Here is a 25621-nt window from a genome sequence, read left to right on the forward strand (position 1 = left end):
ATTTTATAATTTTAATTAATCCCTCTTTTTTATAAATATATTATAAACAATCAACCTTTATGACTCTAACTTAAACTGAAATTGTTTGATGGACATAAACAGATATAATTCCAACTAGTAGCAAATCACTAATAAAATCTACACTTATATAAAAATCTGCTTTCAAATTGACATTAAAAATGTTCAAGCACAAACACCAAACCTAATTAAAGCTTAAATCAAACTCTAATTTCTTATTTCAGTGTTCACACTAGTCTACGTTTTTTTTCTATTGTTTTTTAATTCCTTGGACTTTATCAACTTCTAGTCAACCTTATTTTCACTCTTTATTTATCAATCCACAGTACTATTTCTATTGTTTCTTCTAAGCGGTAACAAAATATGTTGCTTCTTCATTTTGCAGATTAGTTGTGAGGTCAAATCCTAAAAATATCAAAGTATGAGTACTACTAATTATTATTATATATCGCGATTATGCAATTTCAAAATATTGTATTTATTTGTAGCCTTAAATTTCTGAGAAAACATGAAGCAAAACATAATTAATTTAAACATGCAATTAAAATTCATATATTCACTTTGCACCTTCCTTCGTAAATTCCACTTAATCGAAAATTGTTCCAACATTGCTGACATTCTAATGTCCCTTTTGCAGCTTCCAATTGCAAATTTACAAAAATATTGTAAAGTTTTAAACTTCTATTTGTTTATAAAAGTGACATTAGAAATACATTTAATCCAGAGACAATATGACGGAATAAGGTGCTACGAACAGCAGCTCGCATCTACGCTGTCGACTTTGCGGTAATGTATCGACATGCGTCTTGGCTACGAACGAAGCGTTTTCGACAGTACAATTACGCAAAAGCGGTAGTGTATGTAGAATACTTTTCGACACCAATATGGCTAGACCCCCTGGTCTAAATATGCGAAAGAAAATTAGTGTAAAAAAATATTGGTTGTTTGTAAAGTAGGTTTACGATCGAGATGTTTACGTGATAACGTCTTATTGGTGATATAAGTTTTTGGGAAGTAAGGAATTAATGAAGATAACAATTTTTTCAAATTTTAAATTACATCTATCGTTTTATTCACACTTTTGATGATAAATTTCGGGTGTAAAATGACAAGTTTACTTATTCGACTATGATATACATTTTTCTTCATACATTCACGGAATGACTGGCAGCGCTCGAGATGAGACGGGAGATCGGTCCGTCTCTCTCTCGTTATACCTGCGATCGCGCTCGTGAGGTTTTGGTGTGACACAAGTTTCTGAACATGTCACCCGACTAAAACGATTTTAAAGACGTTATCACGTCAAAAAATTACTTTTCATACTTAAATCAGATAATCTTTATAAATTTATACTAAAAAATTCAGGAAGTTGACTAATTTTATGTTAATAACATATCAAAATTGAAACAAATTATCAAATGCAACAAAATTTTAATCCAATAATACACCACTTCTTACTTAAACAACAAAATTAATCTGTGGTCTTCATCGTGTAGGTAAAACAAAGGTTGGCTTCGTTGAAATCTTGCAAAACCTTCGGCTCCAAGTGACGATTAACAATCGCCGTGCACCGCAAATCTCTAGCCACATTCGCCAATGAAGTCTCCAAATCATAGACAATAACGGGTTTCTCAGAATATTTCTGTAGCGAATCACTTGATTCCACTGCCAACTTCGCCTTAATGAATATCACTTGAGATTTCAGGGGAGTAACTTGGACTTTGTATTTTTGGATTTGCTTTATCCGTGTGTACGCGGATTTTATGTAGTCTTGATTGTATTGTGAGGACAAAGGCACTTTTCCTATAAGGTTGTGGACGTATGAGGACACTTTCTCCTCCCATGTGCCTTTGAACTTTATCTGAACCGTTGTATCGCTTAGGTTCATTCGCAGCATGTGTCTGATAAGGTCATCTTGTAGGTCTTCTTGGGACTTGTATTGGCCGAGAACGTGGTTGATTTCTGATACGATATCTTCAGGGGTTCCACCCAAGCAGAATACAGTACCCGTTAGATCTGAAAAAAATAATTTAATACTAAATGTGACGACATTAACAAAGTCCTTATACTTATTATATATTGTGAAAGAAGATGCTAGTGCCCATGAGCGCTTCACGTGACTAGACGAGTTGTTCAAACACGGCAGATTTTGTTGTCTTGTAAATTAGCGTATTTTTATTTACCATCGGGATTTATTCATATTTATTTATTACCACGTGATATATCCCAAGCATTTTTGTGCCATGCCCCCCTCTCTATGTAACATTCATAAATTTTAATATAAACAATTAAATTGTTCACTTAAGGCCCTATCCCAGCACGAATTGTAGTGTCAGTGTCTCGGGACTGCGGTGCGCAGTGGAGAGCTGGAGCACTGAGGCCCGCCGGCCCGTTATAACAATTAGTTATGTAAAACATTAAATAATGTAATTTTATCAAGTTTTTTTCTAAAATGGATAAAATATATCGTGTAAATTTCAAAATCATATTCTTTGTACATTTTCGTTATAAATGAATTCAAAGTGTCAAAAATTAGCTATGTTTGGATTTTTTTTCTATCAAGCGAAGTTATTTAAATCGTGTATCGATCTTTCAAAATGGATACATAAACTACTCAACTCCACCATATATTTTTTCCATTCGCCCTACTTCAAGATACGTTGACAAAAATGGAAAGAAACAATGTACTTTTTTGGAGATTGGCGTCTGGATAGGTCAAGAAACTTTAAATAGTTCAAGGAAGAAATCACTAGGAAATTGTTAACGAAACACAGTAAATTTTCAAAACAATGAAAAACGTCGAGTCCATTTTGAGATTGCCCCTCTTAACGATCAAATTGACCCCTATGGGACGTGGGTCCCAGTGTGCTACACGCTATTTCATCTAAAATATATGACAATTATGGTAAAGGTAAACAAAAATATTACACTTCCAATTCCTCAATCAATAGATTTTAGACAAAACAGTGCATTATGTATGAGACTACTTAACAATGTTATCCTTTTTAATAGCTCAGCCCACTACCGAATATGTCAAGCTGGATAGGTAGTGTTTTATTATGTTAGATTCGCGAAGATTTGAATGAGAGGTGTCTAAACTCCGGAATTTGGAAAATACTTTAAACCTTGGGAATGAATTAAGGACAGTGTAAGAGGTTACTGTTCTGTTAGATAGACCGGGATTAGATACTGAATAATCTGCAGTCGTACAAAGATCAATAACGGTGTTCCTTATTGAAGTAAAACTTCTTTATCGGGGTTGGAAAAAATTTTTGTGTAACATTTTTTCGTTACGCGTCACATTTTTCGGTTACGCGTCACATGTTTCGGTTACGCGTCACATTTGACCGTTACGCGCGTCTTTTTCTTGTCCCTACCAGGGTTGATTCAAAGAGATGCTAAACCATTAATAACAAAAATGTATAATAACGATAACAATGATACTAAAAATTCTGTTACAATTAATGAAATTCTGTAATAATCTTAGTGGTAATAAGGTAAAATGAAATAGGTAATTGTATTATTTGTATTCAAGTCTATAATATTAAAAGCCTTTTGTTAAACTTTATCTAATTTAACTTTATTTAACCAATTTCTGTAAAGTTGCATATAGATAATTTTTCGAAAAATAAGGTCATAAAGAAGTTTCACTTCTAACGTGTGTACACTAGTACACGCACATTTTTTTATAGTCTTATACAGTTTATGTGTGTTGAAATAAATACACCCGAAAATTACCTTGTTCCTCAAGAATTTTGGCTATCTCAAGCGCTACTATGACTCCTGTCTCATACCCGAGAAGGTAGAAGTGACCGTTGATACCGGTTCTTTTAATTAAAACCTGTAAAAAAAGAGTTTCTAGTTTCACTGGAAGAGTTTACAGTAACTACAATTGTTACAATAATGATTCCTTTTTACAAACAATCGATTTTGTAAGAGTCGAACTTGGGGCTAAATACAACTCATCGTCAAAAGTCATAGTTAGCTCTGTCTCGACGCTGAAATTTATCCAGACATTTCTCACGATTAAAGAAAAAACTTTTTAACCGGACTAAAGTTATGTATTATTATAAATTTACAATGATTTAACATAATTTTAAATCTATCCGACGTTTCGCGTTATTTACAGCGTGCGCGGTCACGGTGACTGAAGACAAAAGGTGTTGGATGTCAAAAAGTATCACAGCTGTAGAGAAAATTGCATTATCTGTATTTATATTCCTGGAGTTGGTATCGACTAAAAGATGGAGGGTTTTGACAAACACCACGCACAATTTATAATAATACATAACTTTCATCCGGTTAAAAAGTTTTTTCTTTAAATGTGTAAAGTTTATGTCAATAAAAGACAATTCTATTCCTCACGATGTTTTTCTTCACTATAAAAAAAAAGAAAAATCCAAAGACATCGCAATAAATCTCTATTGAAGACATTACTATGAATACAACTAAAAAAGTCACCTTGGCAAATCTAGCTGCCATTTCCTGAGGTGTTTCATCAGGATGCGCAAGACCCGGCTGCAGTACTAAAGCGAACAGCTTCAGTCTTTCAGCCAAGAGTTCGAATCTTCCATTGTGACCTTCCAAACCTGGTATCAGACATATGAAATTCTGGTTCGCGTCAAACTCATTATCCATCTGTCAAAAAAAATGTTTATATTTACTATTTTAGCTCCCATAATTATATTATACTAGTAGACTCGGTCAAGCGTTGCTGTGGCTAAGATTTTTGTTATATTACATAGTAGTAAACTATTCAAGAGAAACGGCAGGAGAACATTAATCCACCATGCTTTTTTGGTGGTTATGCCAAGAAATAGTAGCTTATGTGAAACGTTGGTAATTATTTTGATAAGGATCAATACCTAGGTACGAATAAAGAGCCTATTCTAGCGGTGGTAATTTAATTAAAAAAAAATTAATAAAAGGACGCTTATTGTGACGTAACTATAAAAGATAGAGACATGCTGTCGCGACATTTTTTATAGATAGTAATGTGTCCTGAAAAATTGTTATACATCAATTTGTTCTATCATTAATAGTTTTCGCAGCGCACACGATTGAAGGAAGATTTTGTTTTTTTTTACACCTTGGGTTAGATTATTCAAGTGTTTTTTTTGAAAATGAAACATAGCCTATGTCCACTCGGGAATAGTGTAGCTTGCCAACGGTGAAAGAATTTTTGAAATCGGTCCAGTATTTTCGGAGCCTATTCATTTCAAACAAACAAAAAATCAATCCTTTCCTCTTTATAATATTAGTATAGATAGATAGAAAGAAACTAATTAGAACGCAAAATATAATTGATATTGAAATTTGAATTTAGTGAAGAGAATTCAAATTTTAATACAATATTATTAGTGCACGAAAGTTTTTTTAGTGTCAGTCAGTTTTACTTATTCAAATACTTTCTTTTTTGACGTTCATAAGTGTACATTCTGTTACCTATATGAAAATTATTTTGACTTTTTGTCTTTTACGAGTTCGTTGACCTGATAAACAAGTATGTTCGAATTTTAACCAGCATTTATTATATAGAAATGTAAACTTACCACAGCAGCCGATCGCACTAACGTGGGTAGGAAAACCATTTCCGTGGTACTTCGAAGTTCGTCTTCATTTACGTACGAGTAAAACTGCGCAAATCCTTCCATGTGCTTGAATGTTGCATCCAACATGTTTTCCTCAATGTTTTTAATCCTAAACAAAAAATTAGACAGGATTTGTGATAGTATTGTCTTTGATTAACATAACTCATAACATTAAAAGAAAAACGCTTTTTACCGGATTAAAGTTATGTATTATTATAAATTTACAACTATTTGACATAATTTTAAATTTATCCGACGTTTAGGATTTGTGATGCAAACTAAGAATTATTATTAAATTAATTAAAACAAATTTGTACTTGGCTTACTCCAGTTAAAAGAATAATTCAATCACGTGAAAATGGATCAGAGAACACAAATAATCAAAAAAAATTGTGCTTGTACTAGTGAGTGTACACACGTAAGAAGTGAAACCTCTTTATGACCTTATTTTTCGAAAAAATATGCAACTTTACAGAAATTGGTTAAATAAAGTTAAATTAGATAAAGTTTAACAAAAGGCTTTTATTATCATAGACATGAATTCAAATAATGCAATTATTACATTTTACCTTATTACTACTAAGATTATTACAGAATTTCATTAATTGCATATACTTGAAGTAATCCGATTTCAAGGTTTTCTCGCGAGATATTTTCAACTTGCGATAAATCAAGCAATTTGTAGTTGGTATTAAAAAAGCAACATGGCGCGTAACCGAAAAACGTGACGATTTTTTACATTGCTACAAAATTTCTCCCATACGTCGATAAAGAAGTTTCACTTTAAAGATTTACAACTCACTTGCTTATAGAAAGATCTAGAATGGCTTCTTGCGACAGGAGGATGTGACATTGGTCCCGCAAGTATTCTCTCACTGGGAATAGTAATGAACTGTCCTTGCATAATTCCTGCAGCGTGAGTGTATCTTCTAAATTGTTCGGTAGATCGAATTCTGAAATTTAAAAAATGTTATTTATGTATACAGTGATTTAAAATAATGCAGTGTTGTCCTAGTGGCTTCAACGTGCAAATGTCATCCCTGAGGTCAAAGGTTCTATGGAGGAAAATATCGTGAAGAAACCAAGCCTTAGAAGGCATGCGGATTTATTGGGTCTACCCAATACTTTGATGCTTCTATAGTAAACGTAGATTTCTGTTTAGTTGCATATCGGTTTCTCAAAAATAAGGTGTTTAAAGACTTACTGGCAATAGCAGCGATGTCTTCCAACAAAGATTTCTTATTAGGAACCGGGTGCACCACAATCACAGGCTCTTTGGAGTTCAATCCTTCTTCTAAGACATTCAGTACGGTCTTAAATGACAGCAAGCTTTGCACCTGAGTCGACAAAACAAAAAAGTTAAAGTTGAATCATTTTAAAAAATTGAGAAAAACTTTGTGAACGATACATTAGTCCTTGATTCGATAGTATAAGATTTTCAGCCATCAATGTAAAGATAATAAAATTCGGATCTTTTCTTACATCCACTTGACATTTTACTTTAGCGAAGCGACGCCACAAAGTACTTTTTTGGTACAATATAAACACGTGCAGTGTGCACGTCTGGACATCATGCAGAAACGCGCGGTTCGTATCATGACGTACCACTTTATATTTCATACAAAAACGACATCAGAACGAGAAATGTATTAAATATAATGTTTATAAAGCTATACCTTAGTGATTATGAAAAGCTCGTGGTATATTCTTATTTTTAGGCTAAAAATCGTCACGTTGTACACAGTTTAATTTTAATAAACTTCGAGATTTTCAGCGTACTCAATTACACGTTGTATATGTCCCACTAATGGCCATAGGCCTCCTCTCTTAGGCGAGAGGGAATGGTCTGTAGTCCCCACGCTAGCCCAATGCGTATTGGAGACTTCACATTCATCTATAGAACATAATATCTCTTGGGCAGGGGCCCTCTTGGGTCGGGCGCCCGTCGAGAAGTTTGTTAGCGCGTTTCAGGGGTTGTTGTATATCGTTGGAACTGTTGCTACACCTCTATTTTTAAAAATTACTTACCGATTCAAGTTCAGGTGACTTGATGATAGTCAAATTGTTCTTATAGTGACATTCTGATGTGAATGCGTCATCACCTATGCGGTTACCGATGTCGATTACAGCAAGGTGTCTGAAATTGAAAAAGAACTTTACACAAGTGTTATATAGGTACAGGCTGGTAAACAATAATATTATGTTGTAACGTTACATAAAAAAAACGTGTGGCACTCGGGGACTGCCGCGGTTAAGCTATTGCATAGCATTTTTTATAAACTTATGCAATATAAAATTATTTATTTATTTTTTGCAGTTTTTTTTTCTTTGATATTAATTCAATCTACCACTCTACCAGACTCAGACTAACACGCCTATTCGATCACGTTTACCAAAGTGAGACGCAGTATGCGCTCTGTCCCGCTCTAACGCGTATTGCGCACCCATAATACGTCATCGTGTGTTAGGTTTATTTCGTTACGGAATTTCTTGATTCGGTCGCCGCGCTCAAAGCCCGCTATAAAATCTATGCAATAGCTTAATAATACAAATAGTAAAAAATGATGTATGGTTAAAAGTGAAACTGCACTAGTCTCTTCCGTTTGACATATTAATTATTTTACGTACTTGAAGTAATAATTTCTACACTCTCAATTTTTCCATTAAACTAGTGTCGCACAAGAACACTGTCTGTTTAGCATTGGACAGGTTCAGATGTTGTTTAAGATTGTTGGTGCATGTATAGACATATTTTTTTTATTATTATGGCTCTGGCACGGTTTGTGCATTAGCCAGCGTCAAGTATAAGATTTTTATAATTCTTTTACTAATACTTTTTGTCTTAGAAATTCGACCATGTCCTCCATGTACGGTTAAGGCACTCGCCCGGTACCGCACAACCCTCCCAAAGGCCGAGAACAAATTTAAATTAAATTAAAAGTTGCCCTCGAACCGGGAATCGAACCCTGTACCGCTCACCTAGCTGCCACTTAATAAGACCGCTAGGCTATGAGGCCCCTATAGACATATTTAAATTGATTAAATAATTCATAAAGAAACAAATAAATATATGTTAATAAACAGCAGAGCAAATGAACAAAATGGAAACCCCATGAGATTTTATTTTTCGTTCTACCTGTTTATTAGATTTCGCAACACTATTGTGTTAGAGATATTTTATTAAATTGTTTGGGTTTATTTTTGACATTTTAAATCTTAACAAATACATGTGGTCATTATTATTTCATTGAATTCAAATACTTTCGCAAGTAAGACGCTTCTTAACACACTTAATTGTAAATTTTAAAAAATGTCAAATTACATAAGAAATATAAAACTTACTCGACAGGTGGTGTTAACTTTCTAGAAGCTGAATACAATGCATCCAAATATGTAGTGGCGTCATTGTAGTTCTGGGCTTTGCTGGCAATCATGTAGATAATCTGGATTTTCCCCAGAACACTACTCTTGTTAAGTAGAAACTCTATATACTTCTTGTTCCAGAATTCTTGTCTGTCAATGACAACGTGTACACCAGCGTCTTGCCAGGACCTTAAAAAAAATATATGTTTATTATGGAACATAAGATACAGATATCACTTATTCCACTTTACTAGGCTCATCCTGATATGTATCTTTCTTGCCCCTTTAAATTGGTTAAACGCGCCAATTTTTCGGACGGTAATTGATTAAATAAGACTAAGATTTTTTTACCTCTGTTTAACGAGGAAGGCGTTAGAATAAGGCGCCTGAATGTACAGTTGCTTAGCCCCTTGTGCGACCAGCCCATCAGCCAGCTGTATCGCCAATACATCGTCATCTGATATGATCAAATTGCATGATTCAGGAGATATTTGGAGCCTGAAAATTCAAGATAATAAGTAATAAACATTTGATAATGTGCTAAATAAAAGCATTAGAGATATAGTATTGTTACCTGGGTTTAACATCAGGAATGGGCTGCTGCATGTCAAGAAGCACTCGTCCGCGATGTCTACTTGCAGCCAAGAGGCGGAAGGCCCGAGAGACGTCACTGGGCGGGAACGATACACGGGACAGAGGACGCACGTAGCCACGCGCTATTCCTTCGGTTACGAGTAATTGCAAGCGCTGGAATGGTGGTTTATCAAGTTTTAGTATAAAAATACTGGTTCATATTGTACATTTAGAATAAAATTCAGAGTCGAGCCGCACAGCCAATATGAGTTCTGCCCTGCGATTCTGTAACTCACTTCACGAACTCACACAGCGGTTTTCGCATCGGCGGTCTCTCTCAAATCAGTCGTGAAGTAGTCATTTTATGATTTGGCATTCTGATAAACAATAAAGTACCAGCTCCCACCTTTTCAGAATGCCAAATCATAAAATGACTGCTTCACGACTGATTTGAGAGCGACCGCCGATACGAAAACCGCTGTGTGAGTTCGTGAATTCGTGAAGTGAGTTACAGAATCGCAGGGCTGTATGTCAGTTATATAATGTTTTTGACAAATGAGTCGTAGTTAAATAGTATATGTGTATGGACTTTAATAAATATATAAGTTCGTAAAACTTCCGCTTACTTCCAATTTAAAAAATACTTCCTAATAAGTATTGTTTTAATTAAACTATATTTTGTATTTTAGGAGCAGTATTGGCCTAGTAGCTTCTAGGGGGGACTCTATTCCCTGAGGTCGTAGGTTTGAGGCCGGCTGTACACCAATACTTTCTGTATATATGTGCATCTAACACTCGCGATGGCGTGTCTCATACATACAGATACAGAAATCTAAGACCCAAAAAAACGTTTTAGCGCCACTTTTACTTAGGATATTTAGTACTTTTCTAACCTCTACCTTAACCCATTGGACGTCAAGGGAGAATACAAAATACCATCCGTATCATCTCGACATCCGTCGTTCCACAACTGAGCGTTTTTAAGGCAGTTTTCGCCGCGCACCACCACTATATGGAACCAGCTGTAGGAAGTAGTTCCGAACCAATTCGACTTAGGGTCCTTCAATAAAAGAGCGTACCAATTCTTCAATGGCAACGCACTTCCAAGTCTTCTGGCAATGTGAGTGTCTATGGGCGGCGGTATCACTTAACATCAGGTGAGGAGGCTCATTTGCCTACTACTAGATAAAAAAAAGGGTGCGTGTACTTATGTACGCGCGTAAGAAGCTATACTTCTTTGGCTTTCTTTATTTTTTTTAAATAATAAATATTTAACATTCATAACTTAATAATATTTAATTTTATTCAATTATTAATTAATATTAATAATAATAATTATTATTATTATTTATTATTTTATTATATTATTCATTCAATTTAATAGCTCTTTGTGAAAAAGCATTGCTAAATTTCTTTGAAAAAAACAATTAAAACTCCTTTACTTGTTTAAAAGGTACTACAAAGGTCATCATTCAAAATTCTTGGCATAGCTGCTAACTTCACGCATATTCTATTTCTTTTTACTTGTAGATTGTCTTATTCCCATCTCGCTCGCGCACGCTATAATCACACTGATAATTTTGTGTCTCAGGTGCGCGCGCATCGTAAAATTACACTCTCATAAATTTTTCATAACGCGCCTAAAGAAGTATAACTTCAAAAATGTTGAAGAATCTTCAAGAAAATAACAAAATTTACCTTCATATCGTGTTCAGTCTGAAATATGCTGCGAATATCGACGGTGGCGTAGGAGCGGCATTTAGTGAAATGGTTCATTCCGAGGGTAAAGTTTTCTCGCTCAATCAGCAAACTGGCATCGTAGTACACGCCGTACTCTGCGAGACATCCCATGGAGGCCTGAAAAAAATATAAAAGTAGTTTTGAAAAATTAAAACAAGTACTTATGAATTGGTAGGACATATCCAAAAACTACTGAATTGATTTTGATATTAGGCTGTACATATCCAAAGTTGGTAAACTCTTCGGAATTAATTTACGCTTGACAATTCGCTAAACATAAAGACTTTTAAAAGATAATTGATATAAAATATGTCTAAGGAATAAAAAATACTATATATGAATACAAAAACTTCTTTAGTACTTGAAACATAAAGTATTTTGTATGTAATCAACGGTTTAGGTTAGATTTTATTAGATAATGTTCACTGTCCTAATAATTATTTTTATTTAATTATTTATAAAAAAACAATCCTGTCCTAACACGTGACCCTAAATTGACAAGAATGCACAAATAATATAATTCGGAATAACGAAATTACAAAATAAAAAACCATATCAAAAAGTTTACTAACTACTATTCACACTAACAAATAGACTCTTTGTCAGTTCAATACATTTCTTTCAGTTTAAAAGTTATCGAAATTGATGTAGATCGAAAGATTTTTCTTTAAAATTAATAATTACATTCTTCAACTCCTTATTCGCGCAGCTGATGATGATGTCTACGCCTCTACCATTCGTAGTAGACCTCACCATGTCAGCGAAAGTGTGGTGACGAGAATCACCAATGTGGTCATCTGTAAAGAAAAATTTCATAGAAAAATCAGTTTATGGAAAGATGAAAGAGATTTTTAAATATTGACGTGACAACGTCTTATAAATCGATGGAGCCGGCTGCACGCACGAAAAAACATGACTCATGCGGCGTTACCTCGCTCTGAGGCGTTCCATTTAAGGCTTGAAGTGCAAGCGAGAGCGCGAAGCGACAGAGAGGTACAATCGGACTCCGCGCTCTTCAGCGTTCGACATCTGTCTCTCTCTTACTTGAGTGAGCGATTCGTGACGTTGTCACGTTCAACTATCGTCAGTAAACCGACTTTACAGACAAACGATTTTTTTTTACTTATTTATGGGTGCTTAAAACTAATTGACATATCTATTACCTATACAATATAATATAAGTGATGTTGACCTATTATACTTTCTCGGAAACGAGAATTTATGAATTATTGGTTCATTTACATTGGCACTTTACATTTACCAAAACTGACGTTTTACAATTTATTAGCTTCCAGTGTAATATGATTGTTATGATTTTGTTTGCGCTTTTTAATATTTGGTTACATAACGCGGAGTCCGTAATGGGTCCGTTCCACTCGCAGTGGAAGGCGGGCATTAGAGTAAGTTACGTAACTCAAACCGTATTGTACAGTACAGTATTGTATCTTAACATACGAGAGTCATAGTTTGCGCTAAGCTCTCAACTTGAGACTTTTCCTTAGAGCGCGTTCTTAAACAAACTTAGTTTTTAGTGACGTTGACAAACGTTCATATAATACAAATAAATACGGGAAATGAATTGATTTTATTTTCGGTTCAACTTTAATAATTGGAATTAAATTCATAACCTTGATAAGTGAAGTTAGCCACAACTTTCAATATTCCCATTTAAGTCGCCCGAAAGTACAATTTGAATAATAATAGAGAAAAAACTTTAGTGTTAGAGGTACACCAAATCAAAACCGAAATATAATTCACTGTCTTTATTGTCCTCTGACTTACATGGCGGTTTTAGGTCGACTAATTGATCCACGTGCAAGTGGAATTACCAAATAATGATACGTAGACAATATTACAAATGGAATTGCGAAATTTCTATATAGACAATAATTACACCTCTACAAAACGTTATTATAGCCATACCTTGCAACTGAGGGAAGAGCTTCTTAACGAACTGCTTCTTCTTCAGATCACTGACAGTGGTAAATACTTCGCAGTCAAATGCAAGGGCAATGGAGATTGCAGCTTGGGCCAATGCACCTGTTCCACCGTGTACCAAAATGCTCATACCGGGTAAAATACTGCTTTTATTGCTCTAAAAGTATGAAGAAATTATTAACAAATGTTACGTAGTTTACTTTTACTTTCGATGAGATTTTTGCTCGAATGTTTTACAGAATTAGATGTATTTAAATAAGAATCTAAATTGTTGTAAATTGAAATGTATTCTTTGCGATCATAAATAAATTGTATGAGATACTAATTTTCATGGAAACTAAACGAAGTTTCGATGATCATTTGTAGTAAACGATATATCAGATATGCTATATCCGATGTTACGTCATCTGAACACATCCAAAATTTGTTGTAATCGCAGCAACCTGAACATCTGAGATTTAGAATCGCCTTAAAATAAAATCTTTATAGCTAATAAGAAAGAAAGAAAGAAAGAAAAAACTTTATTATGCACAATATACAAGGTATTTAGATAAAGTAAAGTGCACTGGCCCCCACACTAGGATTCCCTGTGTTGTGGGCAGGCAGTCTCTTCCTTTTGACATGAAAACAGAATTTTATAATAACTAAGAGAAAAAAAAATACTACGTAAAAGCACATACCAAGCAGTAGAAGGCCAAACAGTAGGCCAAAGGCACGGTAGCGGCATCCTCTAGGGTCCAGTGCGCAGGCACAGGCCACAATTGCTCAGTCTTGGCTCGCACTATTGTACTCACGGAACCCGATTCAACAAGACCCATAACACGGACACCACTAAAAAATGTATATTTGTTAGACTATATGGGCAGATCGTGAATTTGTGGGGCTCTGGGCTATTACGGGGAAGTCCCCCGTAATCGACGCATACGCGAAAAAATACACAGGCGACGGGAATTCCCCGTTCCGTTCGATAGTCGCGCATCGCACATAGGTTGATTGATCTCAGGGATACCAACCTTATGATTGGGTTTTTTTTAATTTAAAATATCGCCTATTGTTTTCAGTGGGGACTGGGGGCTCTTTCTTTCCACGGGGCCCTGGGCTACAGCCCAAAAAGCCTTTAAGTAGATCCGCCTCTGACTATATGGAAATTTTTGGCAAGAAAAATTTCAATAATAAACCAACTAGTATTACTAGTACAAAATTGGCTACAAGTTCGTAAGCAGTGTAGTCTTTCTCTCAAGCCACCTCATCCAGGCTACGTTTTACTCTAAGCCCGTTAAAAAAATAGTACGAAACTAAAAGTTCTATCGAAAATAGACACTGTGTTCAAATCAAATCGAAAATCATTCATGTAGGTAACACAATGTACACTTATGAACGTCAAAAAAAAGAAATATACGTTAAATGCTTCTAATTTTACATTTACTGCCAGTTCTCAAATCAAGGGCGTAGAACGGAAGAGAAGACCTGGCAATAAACTCTTTGCCACTCTTTTTAATCGCCAAGTTTTTGTTTTACACAACGTTTGTAAGGAGCTGCAACCACCATGTTCCACATGACATCTTAAGTAATAAATAAACAAAAAATCAAAGATTTGTCCTCTATCAGCATGAGGCATGGTGAAATAGGAGCAAGCACTTACATGCTCGTGTTTATAGCGCAGATCAAGAAGAGAAGACATACCTTTCCGTCACACCACTGAAGTCCATTCCAAAGGTTAAATCCGTATCAAAATCGACGGGTATTACTCCCATACTTCTCTTCGTGTCCAGGCTATTCAGGGTAGAATAGTGTACCTGTGAACAAAATTCGATTTAAAAATCCTGTATTAAGGTCCTATCCCAGCACGAATTGCAGTGTCTCGGGTTGGACTGCGGTGCGCAGACAGGCGCGTCGCGTCGGCCCGTAATAACAATTAGTTATGTAAAACATTAAATTAATGTAATTTTATCATTTTTTTTCTTAAATGAATTACTTGGCTTGCGATTAAATATATCGTGTAAATTTCAAAATTAAGTTCTATATACATTTTCGTCATAAAATGAATTCAAAGTGTTAAAAATTGGCTATGTTTGGATTTTTTTTATATCGAGCGAAGTTATTAAAATCGTGTATCGATCTTAATAACTTTTTCCATTCGAGTTTAGCGATAGGATAGGTCCTTAATTCCTCTTGACATTTATATGATTACGGAAGCAGATTCAGCAATATTACCTATATCATATCGTACAAAAGGCTTCTTATAGCACAATAGGAAAATATATATTAGTTAACTGTTACAAACCTTCACGTTAATCCCTGGTCCAGTCGGCTCAGGTGTTTCAACCCAGGTCAATGAATCGATGTCTCCAACGTGAGAAATCTGGAGTATCGCATTACCCTTGCTTTCTACCTGACGTTCCACGGGAAGGTAGTACTTGCCTCCCCAAATACCCTGTTTAAATAATTCGGAGAGTCATCGTCACATTCAGAAAAATCAGAAAACATTTTACAAAATTAGTTATTAAAAAATTTTAACTGAAAAAAGGGACGAAAAGTTCCAATCGATATAACTGAAAGTTATCCTGCGACCTTGCATATTGATCAGCGAAATTAAATGCAAAAACAACAGTTAGAATAAGAATAGGGTAGAATGTTTTGTATAATATTTGACCCACTACTTACATGATCTAACACATTGAAGGTCAAATTCAGAGGTGGCAATTCGTTCAAACACTGTTCGTTGGACACCTTGTGGTTTATTTCAATCACGTATATCTTCTTGTTAGACCCACTGCTAGCCTTGCTCCATTGCTTCACTAGTTCTGACAAACCTGGGACTTTCGGATATGTGGACACAATCAAGAGGTTCTGCCCGGGAGGAAGTATGGAAAGACTAGATTCTAATAACGCAAGGTCTTCAGTAGAATGGACTGTAACTGCGCTGGAAATGGAACGGGATTGATTTGGACGCCAACTTATAAGTTGGATTTGGGCATTGGAGACGTTGTGAGAGGACAGAGGAATGTAGAGAAAAGCCGGTCTCTGCTTTGGTTCTGAAAATTCTTTGTTAATGATGAAGAAATCGCGTGGAAGGATGTTGTGTAGGGCTTCCGTGAGCTGGAAGAAATGTTATCATAAGATGAAGGTTTAAAACGTGCTAATTTTTCTTAAGAGTTTAAATTACACTTACAGATTCATCAAACGATAAGTCATTGAGGAATAAGACATCAACTTGATTATCAATATTGGTCAGTTTGAGGAGGTCTCTCTTATCAATACATGCTAAGTTCACTTTGATCCCAGGAATTTGTTCGACAACAGATTTCAATCCGCTGTATTTAGAGTCAGATTCGTTAACAACTAGGGCATTGATTGTGCTTTTGTTAACATTTTCAGCAACTATTTGGAGGAACACTGCAAGAGCTGAGGATTCCTGTAGTAAAAAAAAATATTTTATAATCTGCATGCAATATAAATCATGTTCCGGGAAGAACTTTGATAAAGCTTTGACAATATCAAGTATTTTGGTGTAATATGTGATGCTATCGAATATGTAGATCACCACGTATATCGAGGGCAAATAAAATACTTTAAAGACCAAACAGACCAAAGAATTTGGTCCCTTAAGGAAGTACTTAAAAGTAAAGACTTCCCAATGGGACTTAGGTAAAAGGTGTTCAACTTATGTATCTTACCATGTGTCACATACAGCTGCCAGACTTGGACATTATCTCAGAAACATCTTTTAAAGTTGGGAACAACCCACTGTGTAACACTGAGACATCGCAAAAGAGCAGAACAGATAATATTAACGACGAAAGTAGAGGACATTATAAAGAAAATAAGCCAATTGAAATGGCGCTGGACCGGGCACATGACGAGAGATAGCAGGTTGAAATGGACAAAAATTATTACAGAATGGCAACCACGAAATGGAAAAAGTAAAAGAGGAAGAAAGAGATGGGCAGGCAATATAAAGAGAATAGGAGGCAGAACTTGGACAAGAAAAACTAACATTAAAAATGGAAACAGCTGGAAGGGGCTATGTGTCACAGGATACGGCACATCTGATGTATTAGATTAATTTAATTATGTAACAACAAGTGTTTGTATATATTATACTGGGTGTCAGCAAAAAAGGCTTAATAATAATATGTTTAAACAATGAAACTTTCGTTCCCTACATCCGATTTTGAGCGTCATAAGGTAATTCACGATACATTTTATTATTGTACTGTACAAGTGTACTTCACATTTAAATAAAGCTTCTTTAAATTAAATAAACTAAAACAATATTGAAAATACATACGTTACTTTGCCCCTTGGGGAAATGGGGTACAAATTTGTAGGCCTTAACAGAAACGTTCTCGCTGCTCGCTGGCCGAGAACAGAACCTCACATCATGGAAGGTTACACCAGAGCATCTGGAAATATGAACTATTTTTTATCATTATAATATTTGAATTTACAATACTATTATTGCTATGACATACAATAATAAGAATTTTACAACTTTCCTAACAAATTTCCTTTTTCTCTTATTATTTGAGAACCATATTTATCGTGGTATATCGTCAATGACTTCACTAAAAAAAATCAGCGATAATATCTTGAAAACTCATCTTCCTCATCTAATATATAAAATTCTCGTGTCGCGGTGTTTGTGGTTAAACTCCTTCGAAACGGCTTAACCGATTCTCATGAAAGTTTGTGTGAATACTGGGTATAACTGAGAATCGGACAACATCTATTTTTCATCCCCCTAAATGTTAAGGGTAGTTTACCACTAATTTTTTATTTTTAGATAAAAAAAAATATTTTATTTTTTTTATGATACAGCATTAAAAAATACATACAACCCCTAATTTTCACCCCTCTATAATCTACCCCTATTTTTTATTATAAATGATAAACATGGCAAAACGGCGTTTGCCGGATCAGCTAGTTTTAATATAGAAATCCAATTCACAGTAAATGGTGGAAGTATGTTATACATAATATAATAAATAGAATTTCTATGGAGGTAAACCTATTTGTTTGTACACTTGCTGAGTTCACAAGAGTTGCTAGCTATATCATTAGTTATGAAATCTAGGTATATACATATTTTTTTAATTGTAGGATTTTTGGTGTAGGTAATTATTGTGTAGTTCTATCGCATTAGTACTGTTAAGATAGAATAATTATGTGGAAATAAATAAATGTTTTATATTTTGGAACCAAATATAGCATATGTTACTTAGACATTAGCATATTAATAGTAAGAATTTTGCATTAATCATTGACAAAGAAATAGAATACAGTGAAAAGGTTCGACATTTATTAAGAAACATAACAAATTATTACGTATTTCGATATTTTTATTAACTCACTGAATTTAAAGTAATTTTGATAAAGAAGAACCTTTTTATCTATATCTTTGTTGATAAAGAGTAGTGAGGACGTGTCAGAGAGAAAGAGCGATCGAGACTACGAAGAACGAACGAAGTGAACGACCGGTGCGCAGTGAATGAATACGCGTTCAGAATTTTAATAAACCAGATTTGTGGATGCTTTCATAGAAGACTTAAATTTTTTCGTAAGTTGCATTGGTCGTGCCGAGGCCGTGAGCTAACATTGATGTTCGATTCCGTTAACATCGATGTTACGATATTTTTTGTATAGCAACATCGATGTTTTTGCTTTCAACATCGATGAACATCGAGCATCCCTATTTCAGAATGTTATCTCACCTTGAAACCTCCAAAACTTCTGAGACATAAGCATCTAGAAGAGTACTGTCACTTTCATCATCTTTGGGCATCTTATCGACATCTAGATCAATTTGGCGAATAAATTCCAGCTCCGAAACTCCATGGCTTTTCTTCAATATGTTTAGTTGAATCAACCCATCTATCAGCGTCACCCAGTTCTTATTCCAAACAATTTTTGCTTGACTGAGCGATGTGGACGCTTTGCTGATGCTTCGGAAGTCTCCGCTAAAAAACAATCATTATTTGACTGGACTATAGATGGTGAAACGGATCTTTTAATAAAAGCATTTTAGTTTAAGTAAGTTTAAAGCTTAATGGACCTTGGACTCAAGATCCACATAATAATTACTCTTAAAGAACTGTTTGTTAGAACTGTGTTGGTCTTATGGCTTCAGTGTGCGACTCTCATCCCTAAGGTCGTAGGTTCGATCCCGGCTGTGCACCCGACTTTCTTTGGGCGCATTTAATCTCCTTTTCCAAAGCAAATATACCAAATAAATAATGGATCTTATAAGAATAGAATTAACTATAATAAAGCATGCCCTCTCACAACATTGCTGTGCGTAAACCAACCAACCTTATGATAATAAATTATAACGTGTCACGTGTAAAATATGTACATAAGGAATGCAATAAAGATTTCAGTTTGAGTTTAAATATTTTTTTTTTTAGTTTTACTCGAACGGTGAAGGAAAACACATTGTGAGAAACCGGCTTGCCTTAAGGCCGATTTACATTATCTTAGTGTTTAGGAGAGTGCTTTAGGATAGTACTTTAGTTGAAACATGTAAACGCTACTTGCTTTAGTAAACGCTACGCTAAAGAACTTGCCTTTCAAGTTGTACTAAAGCACTCTCCTAAACACTAAGATAATGTAAATCAGCCATTAGACCCAACAAGTCGACAGCGTGTGTCACGCATACTAGATTGACAAATGATCATGAAATATATACAGAACGCCACTGTTTTTTTTTAATTTTATTTAAATATCTGTTTCTTACCAATAATTGTACTCTTTGGTCTTCAACAACTTGTAGATATCATCAGACGTCAGAGATAATTCCTGGTCATCTGGATTGGTGACGTCAGGCCCGCCCTCATTATTCCACATAATGTAACCAGTCATAATTTCAGAGTTCTTAGTAGATACCTGGAATGAGATATAAAAAAAAAATAAGCTTATTCAATCGAAATAAACTATTTCTTTCTCTTTTCAACAAGCACAATTTGATACAAAGAGGCGAAGAATTATTACACTGATTCTTTAAACAACGTTTTTATAATAGTACTAGCGGACCCGACAGACGTTATCCTGCATGATATTTCAAGCGATTAGAATATTAAACAAAGTATGAAAGTAGCGACTGCAGCGCCATCTTCCGGAATTGTGAATCTCAAACCAAAAAAAAACATTCAAATCGGTGCAGCCGTTTAAAAGTTCAGTGACATACACACGTACAATAGAATGATATGAAAGCTATCCTATCTTCTAAGTTAGATCAAATTGCACACGGTGTGCAAATTTGATTGAAATCGGTTTATTAGTTTAGGAGTCCTTGGCGGGCAAACGCGTAATCTAATATTTAAAATTCTCGTGTCACAATGTTCGTTCCTCGTTCGAATTCTCGTTCGTTCGTTTGCTTGACCGATTCCTATGTAATGTTTTTTTTTTTATGCATATTTAGTTAGTCTGAGAATCGGCTACTAAATTGTTATTTTTATTTTTTAGACAAAACTTTTTGTTGTCATTTTTTATGATACAGCAAACATACAACCCTTAATTGTCACCTATCTACGATCAACCCCTATTTTTTTTACTTTACTTAGTTGTTTTTTTGCAAAAACATTAAAAAAAATATACATGTCAAAACGACGTTTGCCAGTTCAGCTAGTTAACATATACAGTCAAAACCGTACCGGTTATATTGACCAAAATCAAAGGTCCTGGCTGAATTCTATTGTATTAGGTTCTTAATAACAACGTCATCGGCTGTTACGACTATCGGTTTTTACGACTAAATATGAGTAGTCCCTTCGATGTCGTTATAACAGATTTTAACTACATTAAGATTATGTCTCAACCAAGCTATTGTAATAAACGTTAACGATACCTCAAACCGCCCAGTGCCGCGATGTATGGTGACATTCAGGGTTAGCAGATGTTGGTCGCTGATCAAAGGTTGCACGGTAAAGCGCACGTCACGGAAACGTACTGACTGGCTGCGACGACCCACCCCACACACCATACTATACGTATCCCATACACACGTGAGTGCACCCGCGAATGGGTAAGCATTCACGCCTGAAAATTTAAATTATATTTTATTTTTTTACACGCTTTATATTAGCTTCACCTGTATGTATGTATGTAACCGACTCCTTCGGACTCGATTTTGATTTTTGCACCTGTCATAGATCGATGACAATGCAATAATCCGAAAAAAAAATTAAAAAAATTAAAAAAATTTTAACTAAAAAATAAAAAATAAATAAATATAGTTTAAAAAAACTAAAAAAAACACGCTTTTAAAGCACATCAAACTAAAAAGTGAAAAATAATTCCTAATTTAGGCTGAAAATGGTAATTAACAAAAAAAACTGGTATTATTGTGAAAAAGCGTGGGTTGCTCGATAGACGAATGGCACAGAGCGCCCCACGCTTTTTTGATGTGCTTTAAAAGCGTGTTTTTTTTAACTATATTTATTTATTAAGAGCAGTGTTGGCCCAGTCGCTTTAACGTGTGTCACTAACACGTTTGTGCACCAATGGAATTTTCTTTCTATGTGCGCTTATTGATAGTTCTTCTCTTCCGTTGTACGCCTTTGATTTGAGAACTGGCAGTAAATGTAAAATTAGAAGCATTTGTTTTTAATAATAATAATAATAATTTATTTATTGCAAGAATTTGGTACAAAATGTTAAGGTGATACAATCGTAAATCGTTCGCATATTCTGCCACACACGATGGCGCGCAAATTGTCTTAAGGAATTTTACATTATTAGTCAAAGTCAATTCTTATATTATCTAGTCTATTATACTATATACATTACATCATTAACTTTATATCAATTACGGTGTTTTACGCAAATAATCATTTATTGAATAGTACATTAATTGTTCTACAAGTAATACACTAAGTCGCTTTTTAAAGACTCTAGACGGAATATCTAAATCTTAATTCTTTTGGTAATTTATTGTAAACTTTAATTGCCATACAAAAGGTGTTGATTTTTGCCACAGCTAATTTCTTCCCATGTCTACTTCTACATTCGACTTAAAAATATGTTTCTATGCACGAATAAGGATATTTCTAAAATATAAATACATGGAAGAGATAAAATTTTGAGCTTCTTAAATAAAGGTACGCAACTATCAAGACAGTTTTTGAAGACAATTTAGTTCATAGTATTTGTTTTTTGACGTTCATAAGTGTACATTGTGTTACCTGTATGAATAAATGATTTTGACTTTGTCTTTGATGAAGGCAAACATCGTGAGAAAACACAGAAAGCATATCACCTTCTTGTATGGAAAAGAAGAATGACTAATAATAATAATAATCCAGTGCATTATTATTAAACATTAACTTTAGTGTTTAATTTCTCAATGCTCGATTGCCATACCATTTATAGTTGATAAATAGGTGAATGTAAACTAAATACAAGTTTTTTAAACAAATGGGTTATTAACCGTGTATTGTTTTGGAGCCTCAAATCATTGCATTTTGCATTTTTATTGGCAAATAAATAAATTATTATTAACCATAATATTGTTGTGTCCATTGACAGCGATATTAACCGGTTATGATTTTCAGTGTTATTATTCTATTTATCATACTCTATTCTCAGTGTGGAAATTGCAAATTGGGCGTTTACTTTTATCTGTTCAATTAAAAATGTTTTTTATCCCCACGTACTCAGAGATTTAGACCAAAAAATGAGAGTGAAGTTACATAAAGTCCCAACAAGCTATTATAAAACTTACCGTTTTGCTGAAAATCGCGAAAAACTCATTTTATTTTACTTTTGCCCCTGAATAAAAAATTTTCCTTACACATTGTTTCCTTTTAGACATTGTTTATAATTATGTTTTGAACAATTTCACAGAAATTCAGCTTGTTGGGACTTTATGTAACTTCACTCTCATTTTTTGGTCTAAATTGACCGGACTACACGTAAGCACATCATAGTAATCTGAATAAACGGCCATTACTTATTTACAAATATGAAAAGAGCTTTGGGGGATTATGATTATATTTCATTCAATTATGCTTATGTAATAGCATTTTGCTTATCATACAAGATACTATCAAAAATACCTTTCACAACGTGTCCTCGAAGATATTTGTGTTCGTCATCGTGCATAGATATAATGAATTTACATGCAGCGGCTTTCTTAAGACCATCCGCTTTGAATAGCGGAAGTATCCTGAAACAAAAGGCCTTCATAACATACAGACTATGATGACGTCATGAATCGCTAAGGATATCAGTATATATAGATAGATAGTGCCTCCGGGCAGGACAGTCAGTGGTTAGACCGTAGATCTTCTACGGTCTAACCACTGACTGTCCTCCCTTTAGATCGGATAAGCACATATCGTTCCTGTACAGAGGCAAACCAGTTTTACTTAGGCAAAAGTGTTTGTGAGGGGCCTCATAGCCTAGCGGTCTTATTGAGTGGCAGCTAGGTGAGGGGTACCGGGTTCGATTCCCGGTTCGAGGGCAAGTTTTAATTTAATTTAAATTTGTTCTCGGCCTTTGGGAGGGTTGTGCGGTACCGGGCGAGTGCTTAAACCGTACATGGAGGACATGGTCGAATTTCTAAAGACAAGCACGAATTATAAAAAATCCTATACTTGACGCTGGCTAATGCACAAATCGTGCCAGAGCCATAAAAAAAAAGTGTTTGTGAAACCAGTGTGAAGCTAGGGTGAAGTTGAACTAACAATAACAAAAGAAGAATGTGTTTCACTTGTTTTTTGTCCTTTTTATTTGGTCGGCACGCGGAACTTGTTTCACTAATAATAACCATAATTAATTTGCAAGAATATGCTACAAAAATGTTATGGTGGTACAATCTAAAGTTCGCATATTCTGCAACACATAATGGCGTGAAAATTTGTCTTAAAATGTAGAATAGAAGTTTCGATTTACATTATGAGTCATACCATTATAGTTAAAACTTATATTATTTATCACTATATAATAGCATTATTTAAATAAATTATTACATAAAATTAACATTGATTAATTGAACGCAAATAATCATAGAATAATATATTTAAGGCAGAAATTGTTATTTAGTCACTGTTTACAGAAATTTAACCAGGTGTTTTGAATAGATGTATTAATTATTTAAATCGAGACTCCGTCCTAAATATTAATCTCGAATGTCAAAGACTTATTCGATTTGATATTATATAAGGCGCGAAACATACAGAAAAGGCGTAAGGTGAAGGCGCGGCGCAGGCGCAGAGCCGGCGTGGAACAGATAAGGCGGATGCGACTTAAATTATAGCTAAGAGACGGCACAAAGAGTCATTACGCAGGCTGACTTTATCGTGATAGGATGTCTTCCTCTTCAGATGACGAAGATGCGCTCGCTTTGCTGCAACTCATTAATGTGCAGAGACACCGAAGATATTACTGACGTACCTGTGCCACGCCGCTTGAGTATAATTAACAACGTGCCGCTTACGTACATTTTGTATTGACGTTTTGAAGCGCAAGATGCCTGCGCCGCGCCTTCACCTTACGCCTTTTCTGTGCCTTTCGCGCCTAAGTCTTACGTTTATTTGGAAAGAGCTATATCATTTTTTATGGGTAAACTTACCAAGACTCCGTATGTGCCCATTCAACATGATGTGCCAACATTGGGGTACCAGTTGACACCGGAAATTCGACTTTGGGGTACAGCGCTTGTATCTTAGGGTTGTAGCCTTCCATGAACAATCTGTGAAAAAATAGCAATGCTTCAATGCGAAGTTTTAAAATGTAGGTATTTCTCGGGCAGTTGTCGAATTCTTAAAATTCTGGCAACGCACTCGCGAGCATTAAGAGTGTCCATGGGCGGCGGTATCACTTACTGTCAGATGAGCCTCCTGCACATTTGTCCCCTGTTTTATAAAAAATAGAAAAAAAACATATCTGATGATGATCAACCGTGGTGGTTGGTCTTCAGATTCAGAATTCTGACCTACTCACAAAATATTCATACATTGACGACTTATTGGTCTAGTGGTTAGTACCACTGACTGCGAATTCATGGGTCCCGGGTTCGATCCCCGGCTGAGACGAACATCGATGTGATGAGCATTTGGTGTTGTGCCTTAGGTCTTGGATGTTTAAATATGTATTTATATGTCTATCTACCTATCTATAATATGTATGTATATCCGTTGCCTAGTACCCATAACACAAGCTTCACCAGCTTAGCCTAGTCCCATAGGTCAATTGGTGTGAATTGTCTAATAAAAAAATAAAAATAAATTAATTCACTGAACTAAAGTAATCATCTGTCACTTATCGTAACAACGTAAACAATTTGACAGAAAGAGACGAAATAGATGTTAAAACGAGTACTTCTAAAACATTAAGCCGCCAAATAAAGTTGCAAGATCACAAATTTTTTGAATACGTAGGGTCTGTTTCACAATGTA

The 25621-nt window shown here is 34.9% G+C and overlaps 1 protein-coding gene across 1 annotated transcript in view; it reads right to left on the reverse strand.

Annotated features, from left to right (window-relative positions):
- Window positions 1-1432: 1432 nt before the first annotated feature.
- LOC125053752 (fatty acid synthase-like) overlaps window positions 1433-25621 on the reverse strand; it is a 44273-nt gene continuing 20084 nt past the window's right edge. The window contains exons 17-40 of the mRNA XM_047655287.1: window positions 24796-24915; window positions 23279-23388; window positions 21070-21260; window positions 19960-20108; window positions 18938-19183; window positions 17515-17629; window positions 16396-16638; window positions 15888-16322; window positions 15508-15657; window positions 14907-15019; window positions 13904-14054; window positions 13209-13380; window positions 11970-12082; window positions 11244-11402; window positions 9547-9719; window positions 9324-9470; window positions 8952-9161; window positions 7638-7746; window positions 6814-6946; window positions 6412-6562; window positions 5571-5718; window positions 4480-4656; window positions 3757-3859; window positions 1433-2034 (exon numbers count right to left, since the gene is read on the reverse strand). Of these exons, the coding sequence (XP_047511243.1) occupies window positions 1490-2034; window positions 3757-3859; window positions 4480-4656; window positions 5571-5718; window positions 6412-6562; window positions 6814-6946; window positions 7638-7746; window positions 8952-9161; window positions 9324-9470; window positions 9547-9719; window positions 11244-11402; window positions 11970-12082; window positions 13209-13380; window positions 13904-14054; window positions 14907-15019; window positions 15508-15657; window positions 15888-16322; window positions 16396-16638; window positions 17515-17629; window positions 18938-19183; window positions 19960-20108; window positions 21070-21260; window positions 23279-23388; window positions 24796-24915 (4363 nt within the window). The 3' untranslated portion in view covers window positions 1433-1489. The remainder of the gene's footprint in view (window positions 2035-3756; window positions 3860-4479; window positions 4657-5570; window positions 5719-6411; window positions 6563-6813; window positions 6947-7637; window positions 7747-8951; window positions 9162-9323; window positions 9471-9546; window positions 9720-11243; window positions 11403-11969; window positions 12083-13208; window positions 13381-13903; window positions 14055-14906; window positions 15020-15507; window positions 15658-15887; window positions 16323-16395; window positions 16639-17514; window positions 17630-18937; window positions 19184-19959; window positions 20109-21069; window positions 21261-23278; window positions 23389-24795; window positions 24916-25621) is intronic.

The sequence above is a fragment of the Pieris napi genome, chromosome 11 (assembly GCF_905475465.1).
Source record: "Pieris napi chromosome 11, ilPieNapi1.2, whole genome shotgun sequence".
Taxonomy (NCBI): Eukaryota; Metazoa; Arthropoda; class Insecta; order Lepidoptera; family Pieridae; genus Pieris; species Pieris napi.